The 21,013-nt window shown below is 44.2% G+C and overlaps 2 protein-coding genes across 2 annotated transcripts; both read right to left on the bottom strand.

Annotated features, from left to right (window-relative positions):
• Positions 1-699: 699 nt before the first annotated feature.
• LOC103629704 (uncharacterized) lies at positions 700-3,909 on the bottom strand. Its single transcript, XM_023300363.1, has 9 exons — positions 3,404-3,909; positions 3,187-3,308; positions 2,854-3,044; positions 2,425-2,709; positions 2,257-2,315; positions 2,087-2,123; positions 1,931-2,002; positions 1,493-1,832; positions 700-1,373 (listed from the first exon to the last, which is right to left on the bottom strand). Exons 1-9 carry the CDS (start codon positions 3,480-3,482, stop codon positions 951-953), a joined length of 1,608 nt encoding a protein of 535 aa, XP_023156131.1. The 5' UTR covers positions 3,483-3,909; the 3' UTR covers positions 700-950.
• A 1,445-nt stretch (positions 3,910-5,354) lies between these two features.
• Positions 5,355-9,052, bottom strand: LOC100193465 (S-adenosyl-L-methionine-dependent methyltransferase superfamily protein). Its single transcript, NM_001138581.1, has 7 exons — positions 8,767-9,052; positions 7,932-8,032; positions 7,616-7,838; positions 7,212-7,405; positions 6,432-6,543; positions 5,821-5,934; positions 5,355-5,733 (listed from the first exon to the last, which is right to left on the bottom strand). The coding sequence occupies exons 1-7, from the start codon at positions 8,950-8,952 to the stop codon at positions 5,593-5,595; spliced, it is 1,071 nt and encodes a 356-aa protein (NP_001132053.1). The 5' UTR covers positions 8,953-9,052; the 3' UTR covers positions 5,355-5,592.
• Between the last annotated feature and the right edge of the window lie 11,961 nt (positions 9,053-21,013).

Below are 21,013 nucleotides of genomic sequence, written 5' to 3'. Positions count from 1 at the left end.
GTGAGGGCTGTTAAAAGTTGCCGGGCGGGCACTTTGTGGCCGGCACACTCTGCTGCATTGTGCGGAAGGCGCATGTGTGATATGTAATTCTCTATCCACTTGAGACTTCATTTGAGATGTCTGAGGGAGGGTGGCACGAGCCGGGAAGGAGAAGGACGACGGACACGGAAGGGACGGACGGGCGACGACGTGGGTGGTGGCCCACGGGCCCTACATGTCTGTTACAGTGCGTGTTACTGCTTCGTTTTGGTAGAAAATTCGGGAGCGACCTAGGATTGTACTAGTAGTAGTAGCAGAGAAAGTCACGAGATCGATACGTAAAAGATTAGGCATGGGCGAAATTTGGACTGAGTCGCAGTTGGAATCTATAGCTAGACTGGCTGGAGCTGCATGCCTCAAACAAATGCGACGGCTATAAATGACTCTATCTTCTTGGCATTGTTTGCATCGTTCTGTATAAGGCCTTATTCGTTTGTGTCGGATTGCACCCGGAATCGTTCCAGCTAATCAAAATTTATATAAATTAGATAAACAATCCGGTTATGAATCGTTCTGACCCACCAATCCGAGACAAATGAACGAGCCGTAAAAAAACTCTGCCTTTTGAGTTTGTTTAGCCATGCCAACTTTCACGCCAAGAAGGGTTGGTTTAGTTGTAGCCATGCATGGTTTTGTTTTGACAAACAATCAAACCAGATCTTATCAAACAGGCACACTGGTGTGGTTTGATCCAATCCAAGAAGGTACCTTATTCGCGTAGCCACTCATGTACAGTTACCACAGTACAAGGACACATTTATATACTTTACAGAATTGTACTGCCAAAACTGCTCGGAATCCATTTTCTCCCCTACCGGACCTGCACTGGACCGTCGTCGTCACTGTGCTCGAGAGGTCCGATCCGATCCGTCAGCGTCTGGTCGATGACCAAGCTTGTGTTTACACTACAGCTACACTCGCCTGTACGGCCGTCTGGGGCTGTTGAGCAGCACCTTGTCCTCGATGGGGAGCCTGTACGGCGACACCTTGAACCGCTCGCTGTCCCGCCGCCGCCGCCGCTCCCGGGAGTGCACGAGCCACGCGGCCGCGGCGAGCATCCCGGCCGCCGACGCCGCGAGCAGCGCCTGGTACACCCGGCGGCTGTCCCGCCGCAGCGGGGGGCAGCCGCGCTGGCCCACCGTCCGGAACGCGCGCCGCACGGTCACGCAGCTCGCGACGTCGGCCAGGGCCGGGGACTGCCGCCTCAGCCCGTCGCTGAGGCCGGCCACGGCGACCATCTGCGAGTACATCGCCGGCGTCAGGCGCCCCGCCGTCGAGCACACCTCTTCCCGGCCCGACCCCGCCGCCGCGCGGCACACGTAGCGCTGCCAGACCTGCAGATGCGATGCGATGCGACCGAAGTCACCGAACCGAACACACGCGACGTCAGACATCTCGCCAACAACAACGCACGCACAGGTTCTTTGTTCGTGCCGTACCGTACCGTACGTACCTGCTGCGCGTCGGCGGCGGTGACCTCGCCGACGGCGCAGGGCCGGTCGGAGAGGTCGGCGCTGTAGGGGCTGCAGAGGAGCGGCACGGGAGGCCCCGACTGGTTGTAGTAGAGCGGGGGCCCGGCCTGCGGAGGCACGTTGCCGTTCGACACGTTGGAGAGCAGCTGGTTGAGCTTGGAGACCAGCTGGTAGTTCACCTCCTTGCTCCGCCGCAGCGCCTCCGCCGTCACCGCCGCGTCGGCGCAGGGCAGGATGTCGTCCAGCGCGGTGTGGCTCTGCCCCTGCCCCTGCGGCTGGGCCACCCACTCGTCCATCGCCACGCAGGTGTCTCCTATCACGCTGAACGCATGACCAAATTCAGTATCAACAAGAATTTCAAATAAGTTTTAATTTTTTTTTTGACGAGCTCGAACAACAAAAAAAAACATCCGGATTACTTGTGCAGGAGAAGGAAAGTGCCGGACAGTATTAGGGTCGCCGTAATTATGATCCATGCAAGAAACACCGCTCTGCCAAAATTCAGAAACTGTAGAACTTTAGCCACGATCAGGATTGGACGCGCGTATGCTCTGTGTATGTGCTAGTGTGCTTACGTGGACACAAGCGACTTCTTCCCCGTCAACGAGAACGCTGCAACAGGTTGTGGATAGAAATTGCGTAAGAACCAGAAAAATAAATGGTCTCGTAATTTCAAGTACTAGTATATGTATATGTTTCTTTCTTCTGATTTGAAGACTTGGTCAGAGCAATAGTTTATGCTCACCGAAGCCAACGAGGACGAGGGCCAGCATCACGGCCGCGACGCCGATCAGGACCTTCCTTCTGCAACCACACGCAAAGCAAAAAACCGATCAAGATCAAGAACCATGCAGGTCGCAGGCGAGGCGACGAATCAGAGCCAGCGGCCACGCTTTTTGGTACGCGTACGTACACGGCGTCCAGCGACGTCCGGATCCTGCGGGAGTTGCTGGCCGCGCGCGCGGCGGTGGCGTCGGCGGCCGCGTCCACCCGGCGCGCGACGTCGTCGACGCCCCGCGCGACGTCGGGGGGCAGCGAGGCCACGCCGCCGCCCGCCGTCTTCGCCGCCTCCAGGAGGGCCGTGAAGTTGCGCATGGTGGCCGCGGCGCCGTCCGCCTGGCCCACCACGTAGTCCAGCGTCGCCGTCGTGCTGCCGCTCAGCTTGCGCTGCCCGTCGTACAGGACCGCGCACGCGACGCTGCAACACACGCGACGCGATCAGTTCTTCATGATGCCGCCGGCGCGCCGCGCGCGTACCCGCCCCGCACCGGCGCACCGCACACAGGTGAAGTGAGATCGAGGATTGGTTCGTGGACCAGGGATCCGTTGTTTTTTTGCTTACACGGCTGCGGCTGTGAAGGCGAGCAGCAGCAGGAGCGAGAGCGCGAACACCCGGCGCGAGTAGGAGTAGCTGTTGCCGTTGCCGCCGCCGCGGCAGCAGAAGCAGCAGCAGCAGCAGACGAGCGCCGCCGCCGCCGCGATGAACCAGAGCGCGGCGAACGCGAACACGGGCGCCGCGCTGAAACCTGCCGACTGCATGCGACACCACGGGGTCACGCAGCCACGCAGGCCGCCGCCGCCATGAATCAGTATTAGTCAGGCATCATGCTTTGAGCTGGCAAAGCGGCAGGCGCCAGCCGTCAGCCCACGACAAGGTAAGAAACCAGGAACTCACCGCCAGGTAGTGCCTGTTGCTGATGTTCCAGCCGCCGGTGTAGTACCTGAGCCCGTCCAGGGGGTCCTTCCGCCGCGTGCGCTCCGCCGCCAGCACGGTCGTCGTCGTGTCGGACGCCGCAGCTGCATGCAATTCATCCACGTACGTGTGTCAGCTCACCGATACCGGTCGTTCGCACAAGAAGCTCTTCATGTGGACGAAGAAAAAAAAAGGGTACCTGACGCATGGGCGCAGAGGGTTGCAGAGACGACGACGAGGACGACGAGCCAGCTTCTGCCGGACCCGGACGGTCCCATGGCTGCCCTGCTGTGCTGCCTGCCTGTGCAATTGGAAGCGACCCTGATCGATCAAATGGACTGCGAAACGTGTACTTGCGTGACCGAGTATATGGCGGTAGTACTCAGCAGCGGATCACAGTGCGAACCGAGCGACTGGAACTGGTCGTAAAGGAAATTTTGTAATGTTTTCTTTGTCGTCAGAGTAAGTGAGAGGGGGTGCATGGGCGCAAGGTGTTAGGTGTGACCGTGTCCGGAGACGCACGCGAACGCTGCTCTGGCCGGGTCTTCATCTGTTGCCAAGTTGTGCAGAGAGGCGCCGCGATAAGCCGGCCGATAAGCTCTTCTTGTTTGCGTGTAGAGCATCTCAAATCGAACCTTTAGGAGTTACTGACTGATACTTGATAGCACCTGGGTTGTCTACTCTAATAGCGTGTGTATCATCCTAACCGACCGCTGACTATCTTTAATTGTATCCAACCATTTAGCTTACAGTAGTAATTAACTCTTCATCATTAACGTAGGACCCTACTTATTTATCTCATAAATTAGCTTCTTGGTTTTTGTGTCTAAGCCTTTTCTAAGTTTACAACTCATCCTCTTTTGCCCGGTTAGGTTAACATTCAATCCAATGACATCGCCATGAATACCCAGTCAAGGTCAGTGCACACATCAGCGAACGCCTCACAGGTTACGCAAAATGACTTGTCCGGCATAGATTGTTTTGTTACTAGTGTTCGATCACTCTGGGCATAGGCATCCATGTCAGTCGTCGTTAGATTAGAGACGCCGCTGGCATGCCACGTCAGATGCCAAGAGATGCGTTTATTATATTCATATCACATCGGGTTAGTCGGCTAGAGGCCTAGAGAGCTCACCTTGGCCATTTCGGCATGCATGGCTGAAATTTGTCCATCAGCTAGCTTTATTTGCGTTTCAGCTGGTTCAATTCATGCTGCAGTTGAGCGCCACGTCGCCATTCATATCGATATAAAAAAATACTGGAAAAGAATCAGATTTACTAGCCCGATATAAATAGAGATGATAATCGATCACGTTCTAAATATTTCTTCATAATTTATTTAAACCCTTAATTAATCTCAGTTCAAAATTAAATCGATCCTTAAATTTTATAGTGTAAAATTTGAAGTCCATTATTATATATAAGCCACATATATATGGACAGAACATTCTACATTTTTATAACATGGGACCATTGGTTACAGGCTTACAGCGGGCTCTTGAGTGACTAACCTAGACCTTTTGTACTTCCACCAGCTCCCAACCCAATACCAACAGTATTAATTAAAGTTAGCTGGATTTGGGTTTCCAACACAAACTACTACTAGGACCCAAGAATGTACAACTCCCCCCCCCCCCCCCCCCCCCCCCCCCCCCCCCTCTAACAGATCAGCAAATACATCATCTATGTTAGGATATAGCAAGATCCATCCAAATGCTCTATATCTAATTATTGTATTGCAATTCGATAGCATCGTCCGTCCGCATCGGTGAGCAGACCGGCCCCGGCGCTTTCGTCAAGCAGATGATCACAGACCTCCATGAGCTCGTCAGCAAGTGTCGTTGTATATGTGTGTGTTCAGTTGTATCTGTGCTACATCGTGCCTGAATCTTGCGGCGACCAAACGGTGCCTTTACAGCATTGAACACTAGGCAATCTCTTGTTGTCATGCTGTCACCCGCTTCCCTCCCGTTTATTACTCCCTACTCGCTCGTATTTAAATGGTAAAAAGGTTAAAATTATACACAAATGAGGATTTGAACTATGGTTGTTTCAAACCCAACTAACCAATAGAACACACATATTTTTGTGTTTTATATAGGGCATCTAACTAGAAGCACTTGAGAGCAAGCACGGTTACGTGCAATTTTAGGAGAGCAATAGAATTCAAGCATTATTCTAGGCTTTCAGGTTTGTTGATTCACAGAAACGTAGGGCTTTTCTAAGAGTCTGCAGCATGCATTTTTTTTTGGTACTGAATACATTAAGGAATAGTACAGAAATTAAGGAACCTATGCACAGTATGGCACAAATATACGCAAATACTTCTAAACGTGTTTTTGCAAGGAATCCTGAAGAAACAACAGAGTTTGGATTTGACAGGATTCTTCAGTATGGCTTTTGCCCGGAGAACATGATAAATGACCTCTGAACATTGCTGCTGTAGTTGACAAGGCCACAGGATTTGCACAAGTCTTCTAGCTCTCCTTCAGTAAAATAGTTGTAGCTGGTGTTAACTGGTCCAACAATCTGCACCATGAAGTGGTAAAAGGCAGAACAAATTAGATAAGCTCGGCGAAAAAAGAGAAAAAGTAACTAGCAAAGATGGCCAATTACCTGTCTAAGTGGCCTTAGTGCTTCAACAGAGAATGGGTTGTTCCTGGGAGAGGATAAGAAGGTGGTTCCCACAAACACTCCACCAGGCCTCAGGACGCGGCTTATTTCAGCTACCTGATAATTATACATCAGTAAGTATTCCATGATAAAACAAATGGAAGGGCAGGATTATCATTGTCGGTTGGCAGTGCCCTAATGATACAATTTAAGTTCTTTATTGAGTTGGTCAATGTCGTATTGAGATGATGGCAACATGAATAGAATCAGGGAAGCTATACTGGAAACACATAGGGGAAAATGTTATCGCTAGTTAATATCAAATAAGGGCCATTTGTGGTTCTAAATACTTCTGCTAAAATTTCAGCACGGTCCAAACGGAGAAGGTAAGAGTATGATTTATAATCATCCCAGTTTCATCTGTTGTTTTGTTTAATACAAGACATATATTTATGAGATGAAAAGTTATGGTTGACTAGGAAAAGATTTTATGTACAGACGTACTATAAGCAGATATTGTGCAGTTACATGTTGTATAACGACATAAGTCTTAATCTTTTTTTTGGAATATGAACACAACTGCACTAGTCAAAAGTGCAAATGAGAAATTGTACCGCATTAGAGGGTGAGGGCCAACAATGGATAGCCGCTCCAGCATGAATGGCATCTACTGAACAAGAAGCAAAAGGGAGCCTCGAAATATCTGCTCTCACGAGTGCGAGATTCCTGCAGAACCAAAAGCAGAAACGAGTGAACGGTTTGCGTGGCTTGATCTTGGAATAAAGATAAGAAAAGTTATCAATTACTGTTCAACTTATGTATATTGTTGAAAGCTCCATTGGGAAGGTTTTTTTTTGGGAGAAATACAGTAACAAAATGATGGATGCACTGTTGATTACAATCCACTACAGTGTTTAGACAATAGATATTAGTATCATTGGTACTCCCTCCATTCCAAAGTATAAGACATTTTTTGTTTTTTCTATATTCATAACTTTTGCTATACATTTAGATATACATTATGTACAGATACATAATAAAAAGTCCATTTAGAACATCCAAAACATCTTATAATTTGGAATGGATGGACAGATGGAGTATTAAACTAGAAAAACATTAGCTTCCACCAAACATCATAGTGATCCCCAACCCTAATCTTTCATTGATAATATGCTTGGTTTGTTGCATCAAGAAAATGCTTTGACCTTCCCCAACTTGTCGATAGCTAGTAAGCATGAAGTGAGTACTGGATTGGAGAATTATGGGTTCCAATTCAACCTTAAACCCCTGCTTATCTTAATCCATGATCCAATAGAAACTTTTCTTTCAGAACTACAGAGGAAGCTCACCACAGATGAAAAAAAAAAGATTCAGAAACAGGACAGAGAGCTTACACATTGAGGAGAGAATCATCTTGCTTAATGAATTCATAGCATTGGCGGAGCATATTCTCAGAGAAGTCCAAAGCGATCACAGCTGAGTATGTCCCAGACTTTGCAAACTTCCTAGTAAACAAGCCACTGCCACAGCTGACATCAAGAAGGATACCACCAGCAATGGGTTGAAAATAGTCTTGAGCCATTTGAAACTGACAATGCCAGCAGATCCAGAAAGGGACATGCATAAGAGAGTGAAGAGTTGAAGATCTTTGCTAGATAAACACTTTTTGAACTGAGGTGAGGTGACTTAAGAAGTCTTTTGTTGTAACAGAAAAATAATATGCACAACAATACTTAGTTATTCAATCGTAGGAAAGGATCTTCTAATTCATCGATGAAGTTATCAAGCAGAAAAGTACCTCTTCGTCAAGACCAGGGAAACCACTCCGATTAAAGTTTTGTCGCCACCCTCTCTCATAAAGAAATGAGACAAGTGGACTCCTGAACAGCTCAGTTCTAGCGGGCTTCTGTTCGCTATATTCTTTTGTCCCTGCAGTTACAGTGAGGTCCAGGAAGATGTCTTTGCTGGTAAATGACTTGTTGCACTTTGAACACTTGAATCCCGACCTATAAATTGCTGGCCTGGGGCATGCATATATAATCCAAAAGAACATAAATGTCAATCAAGCCAATACTATTTTTTGGATATATGAGTAGAAATGTACTAGGACATACAAGTTTATGCCTGGTGGCCCTTTTCTCATCAATGGCTCGTAGCAGACAGGGCAGGCAAACACCTCAGTTTCCATAATGATATTCTGCTGCTCGTTCGATTGCTGTAAGGGAATCCATCACGAAAACTATGAGATCTTAAGTTTGCATGGAACACAAGAAATATATGTTGTTAGGGAGGAATGCCAAATGCCCTAGAGAAATGGAGAGCAGGGTCTGGTAGGAAACATTTTACTAGTAACAAAACATTTGACCTGCACCACAAAATCAAAAACCCCAGAGAGGCAAGCAGCATCTAACTACCAGAATTTAACAAAGCCATAATGTGTAGGCATACATGGGCAGTCAAGGACTCCGACAATCAGACGTAGGAACCTCTATCGTCTCTGCTTTCCACTTAACTGGTTCCCAAGGCACCACGTCGCCCAGGATTTCAATGTACTCAAGAGCAGAGCAAGGTGATTGTGGAAGATGCGGTTCATGTATACAGATAAACTTGTCAGTTGTTTAGCCAATGGGCAGGTCCCTGCCTCCCTGGTGATGGCATCACCAGTTAGTTCGCAGATACCAGGCTCAGCAACTTATACCAGAAATACGGACCGATGGCACCTAAATCATTTAGCTCAGCTAAAGCCTAAAGGTCACTACCAAGAAGGCATTGCAGGTAAGATCTCCATTACCAGCAGCACTGAAGGAAGCCGTGCTAATCGACCGGGCAACCGGTTGCTGCCAAGTGCCAACCGAGCCGAGCATAACCGCAAACACGTGGCAAGCAACATAACCAGTCCGTTGACTACAACAGAATCAACCTGTAAAGCCGACGAGAAGGAGCACGTACCGGCTCCGCGGCGATCGCCGCCGCTGCCGCCGCAGCTGCGCGGAGAGTAGGGAACCCGGGCCGACGGGGACGGGATGTGCCCGGGGCGGGGAGCTGTAGCGAGGGTCGCGCGCAGGAGGACGACGCTGCCGCTGCGGGTCGTGCCAGTAGCTCCATGGCTCGCACTCGCAGCACAGCGACCGACATAGCGGGGCTGCTTGCTTGGATTGCGGTGGGTGGCAGCGGTATGGCGTGGCGTGGCGCCAAACGCGCCCGTTCGCCAAGGAGGCGACGCGGCCAAGACGGCTCTGATCCTGTGTCGGCCGCGTGCCCGCGTGGCGAGCCGCTCTTCAGTGGTTACCACTCGCGCGCGTGAAGATTTTTCGTTCGTTGTTACTGGACCGGCACATACACGACTGCATCGTGCATCAGCGTGCCACAAGCCAAATTATACACTTTTTCTCGTAGAAATTATATCTCCTGCAAAAAAAAATAGAACGTTAGTGTAGGAGATGGAGGGAGACGTTTTAGCTTGTCTCGGAAACAAAAAATTCTAGCTACTAGATATCTGTTTGGAAATAAAGTATTTAAAAACTACAATTTTGAAATACTGTAATTTTAAAATGCCAAGACATACTCACATTTTTAACATAGTATTGATAACTTTGGTCTGAAGCTAAGTTTCTAAACCTGTGAAAGTAGGACGGACCGACGTTATGGCAAGTGGGGGCATAGGCTCACACTCAAAAATTTCTGGTTCCAATGAACTTCTTATCTTAATTACTAGATATATAAGACCATTAGGTAGTAAGTTTGTATTTAGGTCTCACTCAGTAGTTGGGCCCTCACTCGGATTTTGGGCTAGGTCCACCCAGAAAGTATTGTAGCATGGTCAAAACTGTAGTTTTGAAAACATAGTTTTTGAAGTATATCAAACACAGTATTGGAAAAAATACACCAGTATCTTAAATACATAGTATTCTCAAAAACTGAGAAAATATTCTACTTCTAAATATGTCCTTCTTTAGGCAGACTTCCAAACAGGCCCTTAAATAGGACGTGATTGGTTTCTTTCTCAACTCCACCGGGCTCACATGACCAGCCAAGCTTATTGGCATCAGATTGTAAACATCAATGATTCCAAGTCGTGCGGCTTAATCAGGATTAGTCGGGCTGGTCGATAATTAGGGCACGATTTGCTGGACGACTCGACTAAAATACTTAGTCGTCCGATTAATCCTCGATTAGGGCAACTAGTCGTCCGAATTATGTTACCTGGTCGCCCTGTCTAAGGTTCAGTTATTGGACCTTTTTTAGCCCATCTAGAGTATAATTTAGAGTATCCTTGAAAGGAAAATAGGGTCAAACCTTTTCCTAAATGATTTTGGTGGTTGAATTGACCAACACAAATAATTGGACTAACTAGTTTGTTCTAGATCATACATTCTACAGGTGCCAAAGGTTCAACACAAACCAATCAAAAGAACAAGTTGGGGTTCAAAATAAAGGAGCAAAAAGGAAACCGAAAGCTGCCCTGGTTTGACGCACCGGACAGTCCGGTGTGCCACCGGACAGTGTCCGGACACCAGGGTGAACCAACTCAAACTCTTCACCTTCGGGTTTCCCAGGCGCACCTCCGCTATAATTCACCGGACTGTCCGGTGTAACACCAGACTATTACACCGGACTGTCCGGTGTGCCAGCGGAGCAACGGCTATCTGCGCGCAATGGTCGACTCTGCAAAGTGAACAGTGCAATTTAGAATGTCAGAGCAGAAGTCAGAGGGGCACCGGACTGTCCGGTGCGACACCGGACTGTCCGGTGCCACAAGAGGACAGAGCCTCCAACAGTCGACCAGCTCCAAGCCCTAACGGCAGGATGACATGGCGGCGCACCGGACTGTCCGGTGCGCCCTTCGCCAGCAGACTTCACCAACGGCTAGTTTTTGGTTGGTGGCTATAAATACCACCCCAACCGGCCACTTCAAGGTGTGGGAGCCCAAGCAACATTCCAAGTCATCTAGTTGACATACTCTAGCCCTCCTAACCACATATATTCATTGATCCATCCTATACACAAGATTTAGACCACTACAACCAACACAAGTGCCACAAAAGAGAAAGCAAGCAAGAGAGAGCTACTCATTTGAGTTTAGCACTAGTGCCTTGTGAGATTAATTGAGAGATAGTGTGTGCTACATCTTTGTGTTCATTTGCGCGTGGAGTTTTGACTCCCGTTGAACTTCCTCCAAAGTTTTGGAGGCTTGTAAAAGCTAGCAAGAGACACCAAAAGGTGTGGTGGTCCTTGCGGGGTCTTAAGTGATCCTTGAGAAGAAGAAGAGCTCGCCAGTCTTGAGTGATCGGTGGAGAGAGGGAAATGGTTGAAAGAGACTCGTCCTTAGTGGACTCCTCAACGGGGACTAGGCCTTCGAGGGCCGAACCTCGGTAAAATAAATCACCTGTGTCTTGTGTGCTTATTGCTTGTGATTTGTTTGTTCTTTCCCTTTCTAAGTTCTCTTGCACTATTCTTTGCTAAAACTATTTGGTGTTGCTCTAAGTTAAATTCTCATTTAGTGAAGCAACACCTTGCAAGAAAGAACTTGTGCTATTGCTCTTCTTATCTAAGCCCTCGTGATTTATTCTCATATACTTATTAATAGTATTGTTTTATCAATTCCGCATTATTTGAAAGCAATACTCTTTACAAGCAAGGACTTAGTTTTTATACTCCGGTATTTGTATATCTTGTTCTAACCACTAATCAAGGGATCTAGTTGGGGGATAAAGTTTTAATTTTCAGGTTTCGCCTATCCACCCCCCTCTAGGCGACTTTCAATTGGTATCAGAGCTAGGCACTTCATCTTGAGTCTAACAACTCGAAGTGATGGCTCGAAGAAGATCCCAAAAGAACAAGAAGACCAAGGAGAACAAGGAGGTAACTCTTGAGATATTACTTTCCGATTGTTCTAATTATGATTCATGGTCTACTAGAGTAATAAATGCTTTTAGGACCGTAGATCCACAATTAGAACAAATTTTAGACAAGAGTATTATTACTCCTAATTTTGGTAGGAAAAATATTTTCGAGAATGATCAAAGATGTATACGCTTAAACTATCTAGCTTTTGTCATCTTAGTTAATTCTCTAAGCAAGGAAGATTATCATGCCCTCATAAAGAATCATTATGAACATATTCCCGATGCGCATGATATTTGGACTAAAATTAAAATCAAGTTTGATGAGTCCAAACATAATAATTCATCATGTGCTTCTACTTCCTTTAGTCTTTGTGATACTAACCCTTGCAAGGAAGAAGAAGAAGATGACCGAAGCAGACCAAACGATGAATCCACCTCTCCAAAAGCTTTGTCTTCCCATTTCAATTCCCACATATGTTGTGTGGCTAATGAAAATGATAGCGGAAGCACAAACGAGGATTAGGAGGAAGAAAGAAGCTTCTTGCAACTCTACGCTCGCCTAAGCCAAGAAGATAAGGCAGTCATGCTCAAACTGCTAGAAAGAGCAAGAGAGCAAAGCGAAGCTTGTCAAAGGTTAGAAGATGTTCTCTCCATGAAAATGCTACACTTTGACGAGTTGACTAATGAACATGAGGAGCTAAAGTGCTCTCATGTTGATTTGGTCCAAAGGTATGAAACTATTTCAATTGAGCAAGATAACGCTTTACATTGTATCACTCAATTAGTAAATAGGAATACCTTGCTTAAGGACCAAGTAGAAAAGCTAAAAGTTGAAAATCTAGCTTTTCAAGAAAAATATGATATGCTCCTATGCTCTCATGAAAATCTTATGGATGATCATATCATATTAAATATTGCTCATGAGGTTGTGTTAGAAAACTTAAAATCCCAACAACCTCACTCATGCACATGTACTCAAATTAAAACTACATTATCATGTGCTAATGCTTGTTGTGCGTCGACAAGCAAATCTTCCTTTGAGCTAGAATTTGCAGGAACAAATAATGATTCATATCAGAAGCTCAAAGAAGAAAATGAGAGGCTAAAAAGGAGCTTGACACAACTAAAAGGGAGATGCACTGCTCAACCTTCTCAAGATAACCGTGATCACATGGTGAAGAAGCTTGAGACGGGAACAACCGAGGCATGCACTAACTCCCTTGAAGAAAATGTCAAGGACTTGAGGAATGCCAAGAGGAAGGAACAAAAGAAGAAAATCAACACCTCTTCCAAAAGCCTCAACCATGCCTCCATAAAAGGTAACATCCAAGGTAATAATCAAGCCACACTTCATTCAAAGAAAGATAAGAAGTGTAGTGAATGCTTTGAGAAAGGACATTTGATTAGATCATGTCCCTATATTAAAAATGGCTTGGTTATTAACAAGGATGATAAACTTTGTTTTAAATGCTCCAAGAAGGGACACTTGATTAGGTCTTGTCCCCATTTAAACAAAAAGGGCATAGTGTTAGAAAAGAAAATATTCTCTAACCATGTAGCAAGAAAGAAACAAGGAAAGAAGAAATGTTCAAGACTTGAAGATCGCCTTTGCTACATATGCCGAAAGAAGGGACATCAATGCAAGGATTGTCCCGTTGGTAAAAACCCCACCTCTAGCTTGTCAATTAATTCTCATGTAACTAGGCAACCCAAAATTGCAACTTGTGCTAGAAAGTTAATGAGTTTACCAAGTGCTAACACAAAGGACTCTTGGGTTCCTAGATCTTTGTTGACTAACCATGATGGACCCATCAAGCGATGGGTACCAAAATATGCTTGACAAGCTTTGCAGGAGAAGGAGATGATATGAAGCTTTGGGGTGCTTGAGAGAATCAATTCAATTTCTATTAACTCAAGCTATCAATCATCAATGATATATATCCATGATTGATCCCAAGTTATTTTAAATTACTATATCTTAAACTCATATCATCTCGAGGGAAGATATTGATGTTGTAGGAAACAAAGAAGTATCATGTGTCGAAAAATCAAGACCTACAAAATGGAGGAAAGCCAAAGGATGGTAACACTTATGCTTTTAAGTGCAAGTATCTTAGAATATCATTTCTTATGTGCCTTGTGTAGTCACATAGAAAAAGAAAGCACTTCAAATGTGTTTAAATTATGTCACCATTCTTTGAAGAATTTCCTCTCACATGGTAGATTGTGTATTCATCATTTCTATATTATGACAATCTACATGCTTTAAATTGTTGGAAGTATCTCATGGCATGCTCTACTCTAATCATCCTATTATTGCCATGTCACACCCGGTTTTAAGGGACAAAGCCGGGTGCATCTCATACATGCGCCAAAGAAGACAACATATATAATAACAGAGTGTACAGAGATAATTGTCATAATAAAATCAAAGTACTTATTGCATAGCGGAAGTCTTACAAAATAAAAGATGAATATACCAGGAACTAAAATCTATCCTTGGCGCCAGAAAGCTGACTGGGAGACGCCACCTAGATCAAGTCGAAAGCCTCAGTGTTAGGCGGCTCCTCTTCGACCACCTGCTCTTCTCCTGTGTGGGGGTGTGAGACAGCAAGAGTGAGCTCACACATGTTCATCGCTCAACAAGTTGTGGGGAATAATGTGGCATGAACTCACCAAAGGTGGGAGTTCATGAAGTGTAAGGTTGATCAATGATATAAGGCTAAAGTTGAGCATTGCTTGTAAGTTGATCAAAATTTTATTAGCAATTACTAAGTGCAAGTAAATACCAAACCATTATAATAATAAGTAAAAGTAATAATAAAATAATCCCAAATGCAATGAAATGACAGATTAAGTTTAAGTTCCATAAATTAATCATGTGAGTGTCCGAGCCGCTCATGACCGTGAGCACGGCTAGTATACTGGTTTTACACTCTGCAGAGGTTGCGCATCTTTACCCACAAGTCGTGTTACCCATTTGCCACGGAGTTGATCAGACCCCATACACCTCTACCAAGGAAGCGAGGCAGGGTACCACTACGAGGCCTTTACAAAGTTCCACTAGCTTCAGAAAACCCGCTATAGTTTATAGGAAGCTTCAGTGCAGGAATCCCTCGCCTGACCGCCATCGCAGCAAAATCAACCCAAGGACCTCCCTACACTGACCACTCCCCTACTGCCCTTGTCCCTTTCGGGTAAGGTAGTCATCCACTAGCTTTCCTAGTTAATCAGCCAAGGGCGTCCCATTATACCCTTGTGGTAGCACTGTTTTCCCGGGTGGTTCTCCATGTTCCCATTAACATAATGATCTTATCATGAACAGTAAAGAATAAACAGATAATAAAAAGTGTAATCATGAGTAGTGAATATCTCTATACCTAAAGCCACATAAACCAATAGCATGTACTACCCAAAAATTTAGTAGTAAAACCAGTGGTGAAACAAGGTATAAAGATAGTCAAAATCTAGGGTAACCTATTGGGTCCCATCAAATTAACCTATGCAGATCATTATGATTAATAAGAACATGACTGGGTAAAAGGAAGTGATCAAGGGCACAATTTGCCTTCAATAAGCTCCCGCTCAGCAGTCTCTACCAGCTGAACCTCAGGATCCTCAGTAGCTTGCTCGTCTACTCGCATCAACACAATACATACATAGTATAGCAAAAATTAACATCACACCAAGCATGTAAACATAATACACAGTAATAATCTAGACATTAAAATAAGATCATAGGAACTGGAATTATTAATTTTAGAGTTATAGATTTTAAGATATGAATTTCTAAAGGTTTTATGTATTTAATACAAGATTAAGTACTAGATAAATGTTAATGTGTCTTTCATGCCAAAACAGAAGCAGTAATGGCTAGACAATAATATTACAAAAATTTAGGAACTAGAATGGACCAATTTGGAGTTCATATGAATTTTATATGAATTAAACAAATTCTGGCATTTATTTATGCATTAAAATCAATTTCTATTTACTTTTAATGGATTTTCTAACCTTCTGGACTGAGCGTCAATTACAAGAAAGCGCAGGGGCTGGCCTGTAAGTTTTCCCCAGACTCAGTTTAATCCCGAGTTGGACTGCGGGTTGACTCCTACATTGCGCGGGGTCTCTTTTACATAATGCACCCGCGAAGGGGTACCATGGGTCAAGGGCCGCAGGATTAGATCCGGACGGTCCAGATTACCTAACGCGAAGGGGGTTAGACGGGCTCGGATCCGCGCCACCCATTGGTCGATCAACGGTCCTGATTTAAAATACACCGACGCGATACTACGCGTCCAGATGCCGATCGACGCACCAAATTCGTTTATATGAACCGGTATCTACGGTCTAATCGTGGACGTAGAGCGAAGGATCGACGACACGCGCTACAACGGCCGCGCCCGCCCAACTCCGTCGCCGGAGATTGTTTCCCCCGCGGCAACGCCATGGCTGGTTAGCCCTAATCCCCGACATCACGCGCGAAGCTCCAATCTGAGAAGTCCTACACGGTGCTCTATACCCGAGAAACACGATGGTCGATTACTCACCCCGCAATTCGCCGCAGGAAACTCTGGTCACGGTGAGCGGCGAACCAACGATCCCAGCTGGACACCGACGTGAAATTGGGACGCTTCTCCGCACCTGCTGCGCCGGTGCACCGCCGTATAGGATCCCCGGCCGCGGTCGAGCCCCCAAGGTGATGTCTAGGCGCGATATGGCAAGAAGACAGCCGCGGTGTTCGCTCTCTCCTCACCAAGATTTCTAGCGGGGCGTAAATTACCTACGGTGGTAGGGGTGCGGACAGTGGTGAGTACGAGGGACGGGGTCGTGGAAGGTGGATCCGCCTTTATCACCCCGAGTCGCGGAGTCGGAGTTCAGCTAGCGCGGAAGGTGGGCGAGATCCGCCGCACGACTCGCTCTGTTCGTTAGTGCCGCGATGACCGGGATGACGAGCGAGACCCAGCCCACAGCGACGCAAGCGCAATGCCGAGTCCGACGGGCAGGGCCCCATCGCCAGTGCCCCTCCTGCGCAGGAGCGATGTTGGCCGCACGCGTGTTCCGTGGCGGTGGATTTAGTGGGCCGCGCGGTTGGGATTCGGGAGTGGGCCGAATACCCTCTCCTGGCTCAGTTAGGCATGCTTATCCTTTTCCATTTTATTTTCTTTTCTCCCTTTCCCAATTCAAACTCAAATTTGGATTTAAAATTCGAATTTTGTGGCAAACTTGTCTCCAAATTAGATAACCCACTTGAATATGACCTGAGATGAATTTATATACTTTTAGGAAATTTATTTGGTGATGGCTAATGCTTTTCCCTCTTCTCCACACTTCTTTAGAGTTTTGCTTTCCAATTTGAAGTTTAAATTCCATGTGTCCATTAATATATTAATATATTGTTAATGACACCTTTATTTTTACTATCCACATATGCACAATTAAATAAAATTCAGCATGATGCACATATTAATTTAAGTGTCACTAGCTAATTAATGACTTTTGAAGTGTTGATTCACCTGTTATATTACATAGAGGCAAAACGTGTGTGTAAATCAACTGTATTTTTAATTCTACATTTTTGAGTATTACATGCCATGTTCTAGATATAGAGAGATATTCCATGTTTTTAAAAGAATAAGGTGTCACATAAGGAATTCAATTCCTTAGGACACTTATAAAGAGAATCTCTCTTTATATCTAGAAATCGTGAGACTAATGTTTTTATCTAAATAACCTAAGTAGTCTCTCATGCAGAGAATAAATCTCTCTTTGGAGATGTGTAATCTAACACCAAATGAAGAGTCAATCCAATGATTTATGTTGTTTTGCCTCTTGCTTAAGTTGGATATGATTCTTCTATATTTATCGCTCTCCATGATTGAATTAGATTTGTTCCCGTCATCTTAAAGAATTAAATATGCTTGTTTCATAAGTTAAAACTAAGCATATATCATGGAATAGTCTAGTTCACATTATAAAGTTTCTATGCTTTGGTAATCCACTTTCCATTCCTTGTCAAAAATGATTACAAAAAGGAAACTAGTGTTTGTGTAACTAATGACATATCCTTTGAGCTTTCTTATAAAAATCTACAAGAGAGTAAGTGCAAGCCGCAAGCCACAAGGGTTACTCTTCACCCTAAGGAAGAAAGGTAAAAGCGAAGGTATGGGAACTCTTTTTCCCAGCAACGAATATTTACTCTTAATTATCTTATTTTACCTATATGAAGAATATATTCTTTATTGGACTTAATTTTGCTAGGTGTGCATTCAATCTCGTTCTCATAAAATGCACTTGTCCATTAGAATCTATTTCATACCTTTGCTATATATGTTCTCATATTGACTTGCTTCTAAGTAATGATTAATGAATTCAATATGAAGAAGTAAATTTCACATGATTGATCAAGATGTTTAAAAAGTGCATATTCCTTTTTCTTAATGATGTGCACTAATGTTAAGAAGTTTACTTCATGTCTATGTGACTTATGGATGATGAATTGTCTTTATTTTCTATCTAAAGAAATCATCGTTCATCATATACTCCCTTGTGCTACTGACATCTTTCTTGAGTATTTTCAATAAGTTTGGAAGGAAAAAGAAACAACTACAAAGGGAGGACACTCACATGAAAGAGAAAGACATCAAGAGCAACAACACCTACTTGGATAATGAGATCTTCAAAACAATTAATGGTGTAATTGTAAGCACTCTAAATATTTTTCATTGAGAATACTAGGCATAAATTGTTTATTGCAAATGTTATAAGCCTTGATCAAGATAAATGATGCTTCTCCCTATTCATCTCTAAAGTTGAATGCATCTATTCTTTTCATTCCAAATTCTTTGATGCATATGTCTAGGGGGCCTATTTCTATATCTTGATCATATCGAGACTATCTCTTGCATGAGAATAAGTTTCTCATGATGTATGCTACTACACATCAATCCAACTTGGTAAAATAATATCGCTCTTATCAAGGATTGTTGCTTTCACTGCTAAAGTAGCATATTTACTGGATTCTCCTATGTTAAGCTTATTCGATAAACTAATGCATATGTTGTTCTTTTGATCACATTTGTTATTTGTTTGATCATTGAATAAACACTTATGTTTCTCAGTGCCGCATATTCTATCAATCAATATCTCCTGATATGCACTAAGTTAAAAGGAGAATTCATGATACAATTATGCACCTTGTGATCCACTTGATATATAATAACAATGAAAGGATCATTAGTTGTAGAACTCTCTCTTGTGCAAAATATTTCCATATATTGTCTTGAGTATAGGTCTTAGGGGACTAAGACTAAGGACAAAGCACGATGAAGAGAGCATCTCTATGTGAAGGTACAAAAGGGTAAAACAACTTCCTCTCTTTTTAACTTGTACCTAAATCTTCCTTTTTCATACTTTCTTTGCATATCTTGTATAAAAGGAAGAGAAAGCATGTTCATGCATGAGCCCTGCTTCATACCTAGTTTAACTTTTCAAAAATTCATTCTTGCATCTTTGTTAAAACTGGGTGAGGTAATTTTATTGTCAAAGAGCTTAAAGCTTAACCTTGTAACGAGGATAAGCTGCCTTTGTTTCAAAGGTGGATGGTCCTTAAGCCTCTTTGAAATCCTTAAGGGTAAATGCTTGAGATGTTTATACCATGCTTTCATAAGTGCATAAACTGTCATGAGCATCACACTTATACTATGACACAATGCACTTCACATTCTCTATGATATAGACATGATCTCATTAACCTAAGTATGTGCACTTGGCATTTAAGACCAAAAAATTTGTATTCCTCTCAAAGCACATATTTAGGGGGAACAATCTATATTATATAGAATTGTTTAAGCTTAATTTACATATCCTTTTAATCATATCTCTTTCCTTTGGTACAATTGCGTATTTCCTATTTCTATTGTGCCAAGGCTAAGACTAATATGTTTTCATGAGCATCTCATGTATTAAGTCTTAGATTGAAAGGGAAATGGAGTATTCGGCAAAGACATCGCTTCTACTCTACATCTTCGGTATCATCCTTCCTTACCGGTATTCCGCCAGCCCTCCAATTTGGTATAATCTTCACCCATATATTGTTTGCCAAAGGGAGAGAAAGTAAAAAGGGCCTATATTTCACTCAAGTATCCGTTTTTGGCGATTCATGCCAAAGGGGGAGAAAGTATTCACCCAAAGCAAAAGGACCGCACCACCACCAATTTTCAAAATTTGAGTTAAGAAAAGATTTTTGAAATGATGAATGTTTCAATTGGCATCTTATTCTTGATAGAATTTCAAATTGGTACAACCTCTTCAAAAATAATATCTAAAACCCTCTTGAACACTAAGAGGAGGATTTGATTAAGTGGGAGTTTTGTTTAGTCAAAGGAAAAGCATTTGAAACAAGGTGAGAAAATTTCAAATCTTGAAAATGCTTCTCAAAATCTTATTCATATACCTTTGACTATTTTTGCAAAAGACTTTTGAAAAGAATTTTCAAAAGAATTTGCAATAACAAAACAAATGGTGCAAGCATGGTCCAAAACATTAAATATGAAGAAAGCATCCATGCATATCTTATGAAATATAGATTGGTTTAATTCCAAGCAATCTTTGCACATATATTATGCAAACTAGTTCAATTATACACTTATATATTTGCTTTGGTTTGTGTTGGCATCAATCACCAAAAAGGGGGAGATTGAAAGGGAAATAGGGTCAAACCTTTTCCTAAATGATTTTGGTGGTTGAATTGACCAACACAAATAATTGGACTAACTAATTTGTTATAGATCATACATTCTAAAGGTGCCAAAGGTTCAACACAAACCAATCAAAAGAACAAGTTGGGGTTCAAAAGAAAGGAGCAAAAAGGAAACCGAAGGCTGCCCTGGTCTGGCGCACCGGACAGTCCGGTGTGCCACCGGACAGTGTCCGGTGCACCAGGGTGAACCAGCTCAAACTCTTCACCTTCGGGTTTCCCAGGCGCACCTCCGCTATAATTCACCGGACTGTCCGGTGTAACACCGGACAGTGTCCGGTGGCGCACCGGACTGTCCGGTGTGCCAGCGGAGCAACGGCTATCTGCGCGCAACGGTCGACTCTGCAAAGTGAACAGTGCAATTTAGAATGTCAGAGCAGAAGTCAGAGGGGCACCGGACTGTCCGGTGCCACAAGAGGACAGAGCCTCCAACGGTCGACCAGCTCCAAGCCCTAACGGCAGGATGACATGGCGGTGCACTGGACAGTGTCCGGTGGCGCACCGAACTGTCCGGTGCGCCCTTCGCCAGCAGACTTCACCAACGGCTAGTTTTTGGTTGGTGGCTATAAATACCACCCTAACCGGCCACTTC

The sequence above is a fragment of the Zea mays genome, chromosome 6, assembly GCF_902167145.1.
Source record: "Zea mays cultivar B73 chromosome 6, Zm-B73-REFERENCE-NAM-5.0, whole genome shotgun sequence".
NCBI lineage: Eukaryota > Viridiplantae > Streptophyta > Magnoliopsida > Poales > Poaceae > Zea > Zea mays.
This window is presented reverse-complemented; position numbering and strand designations above follow the sequence as displayed.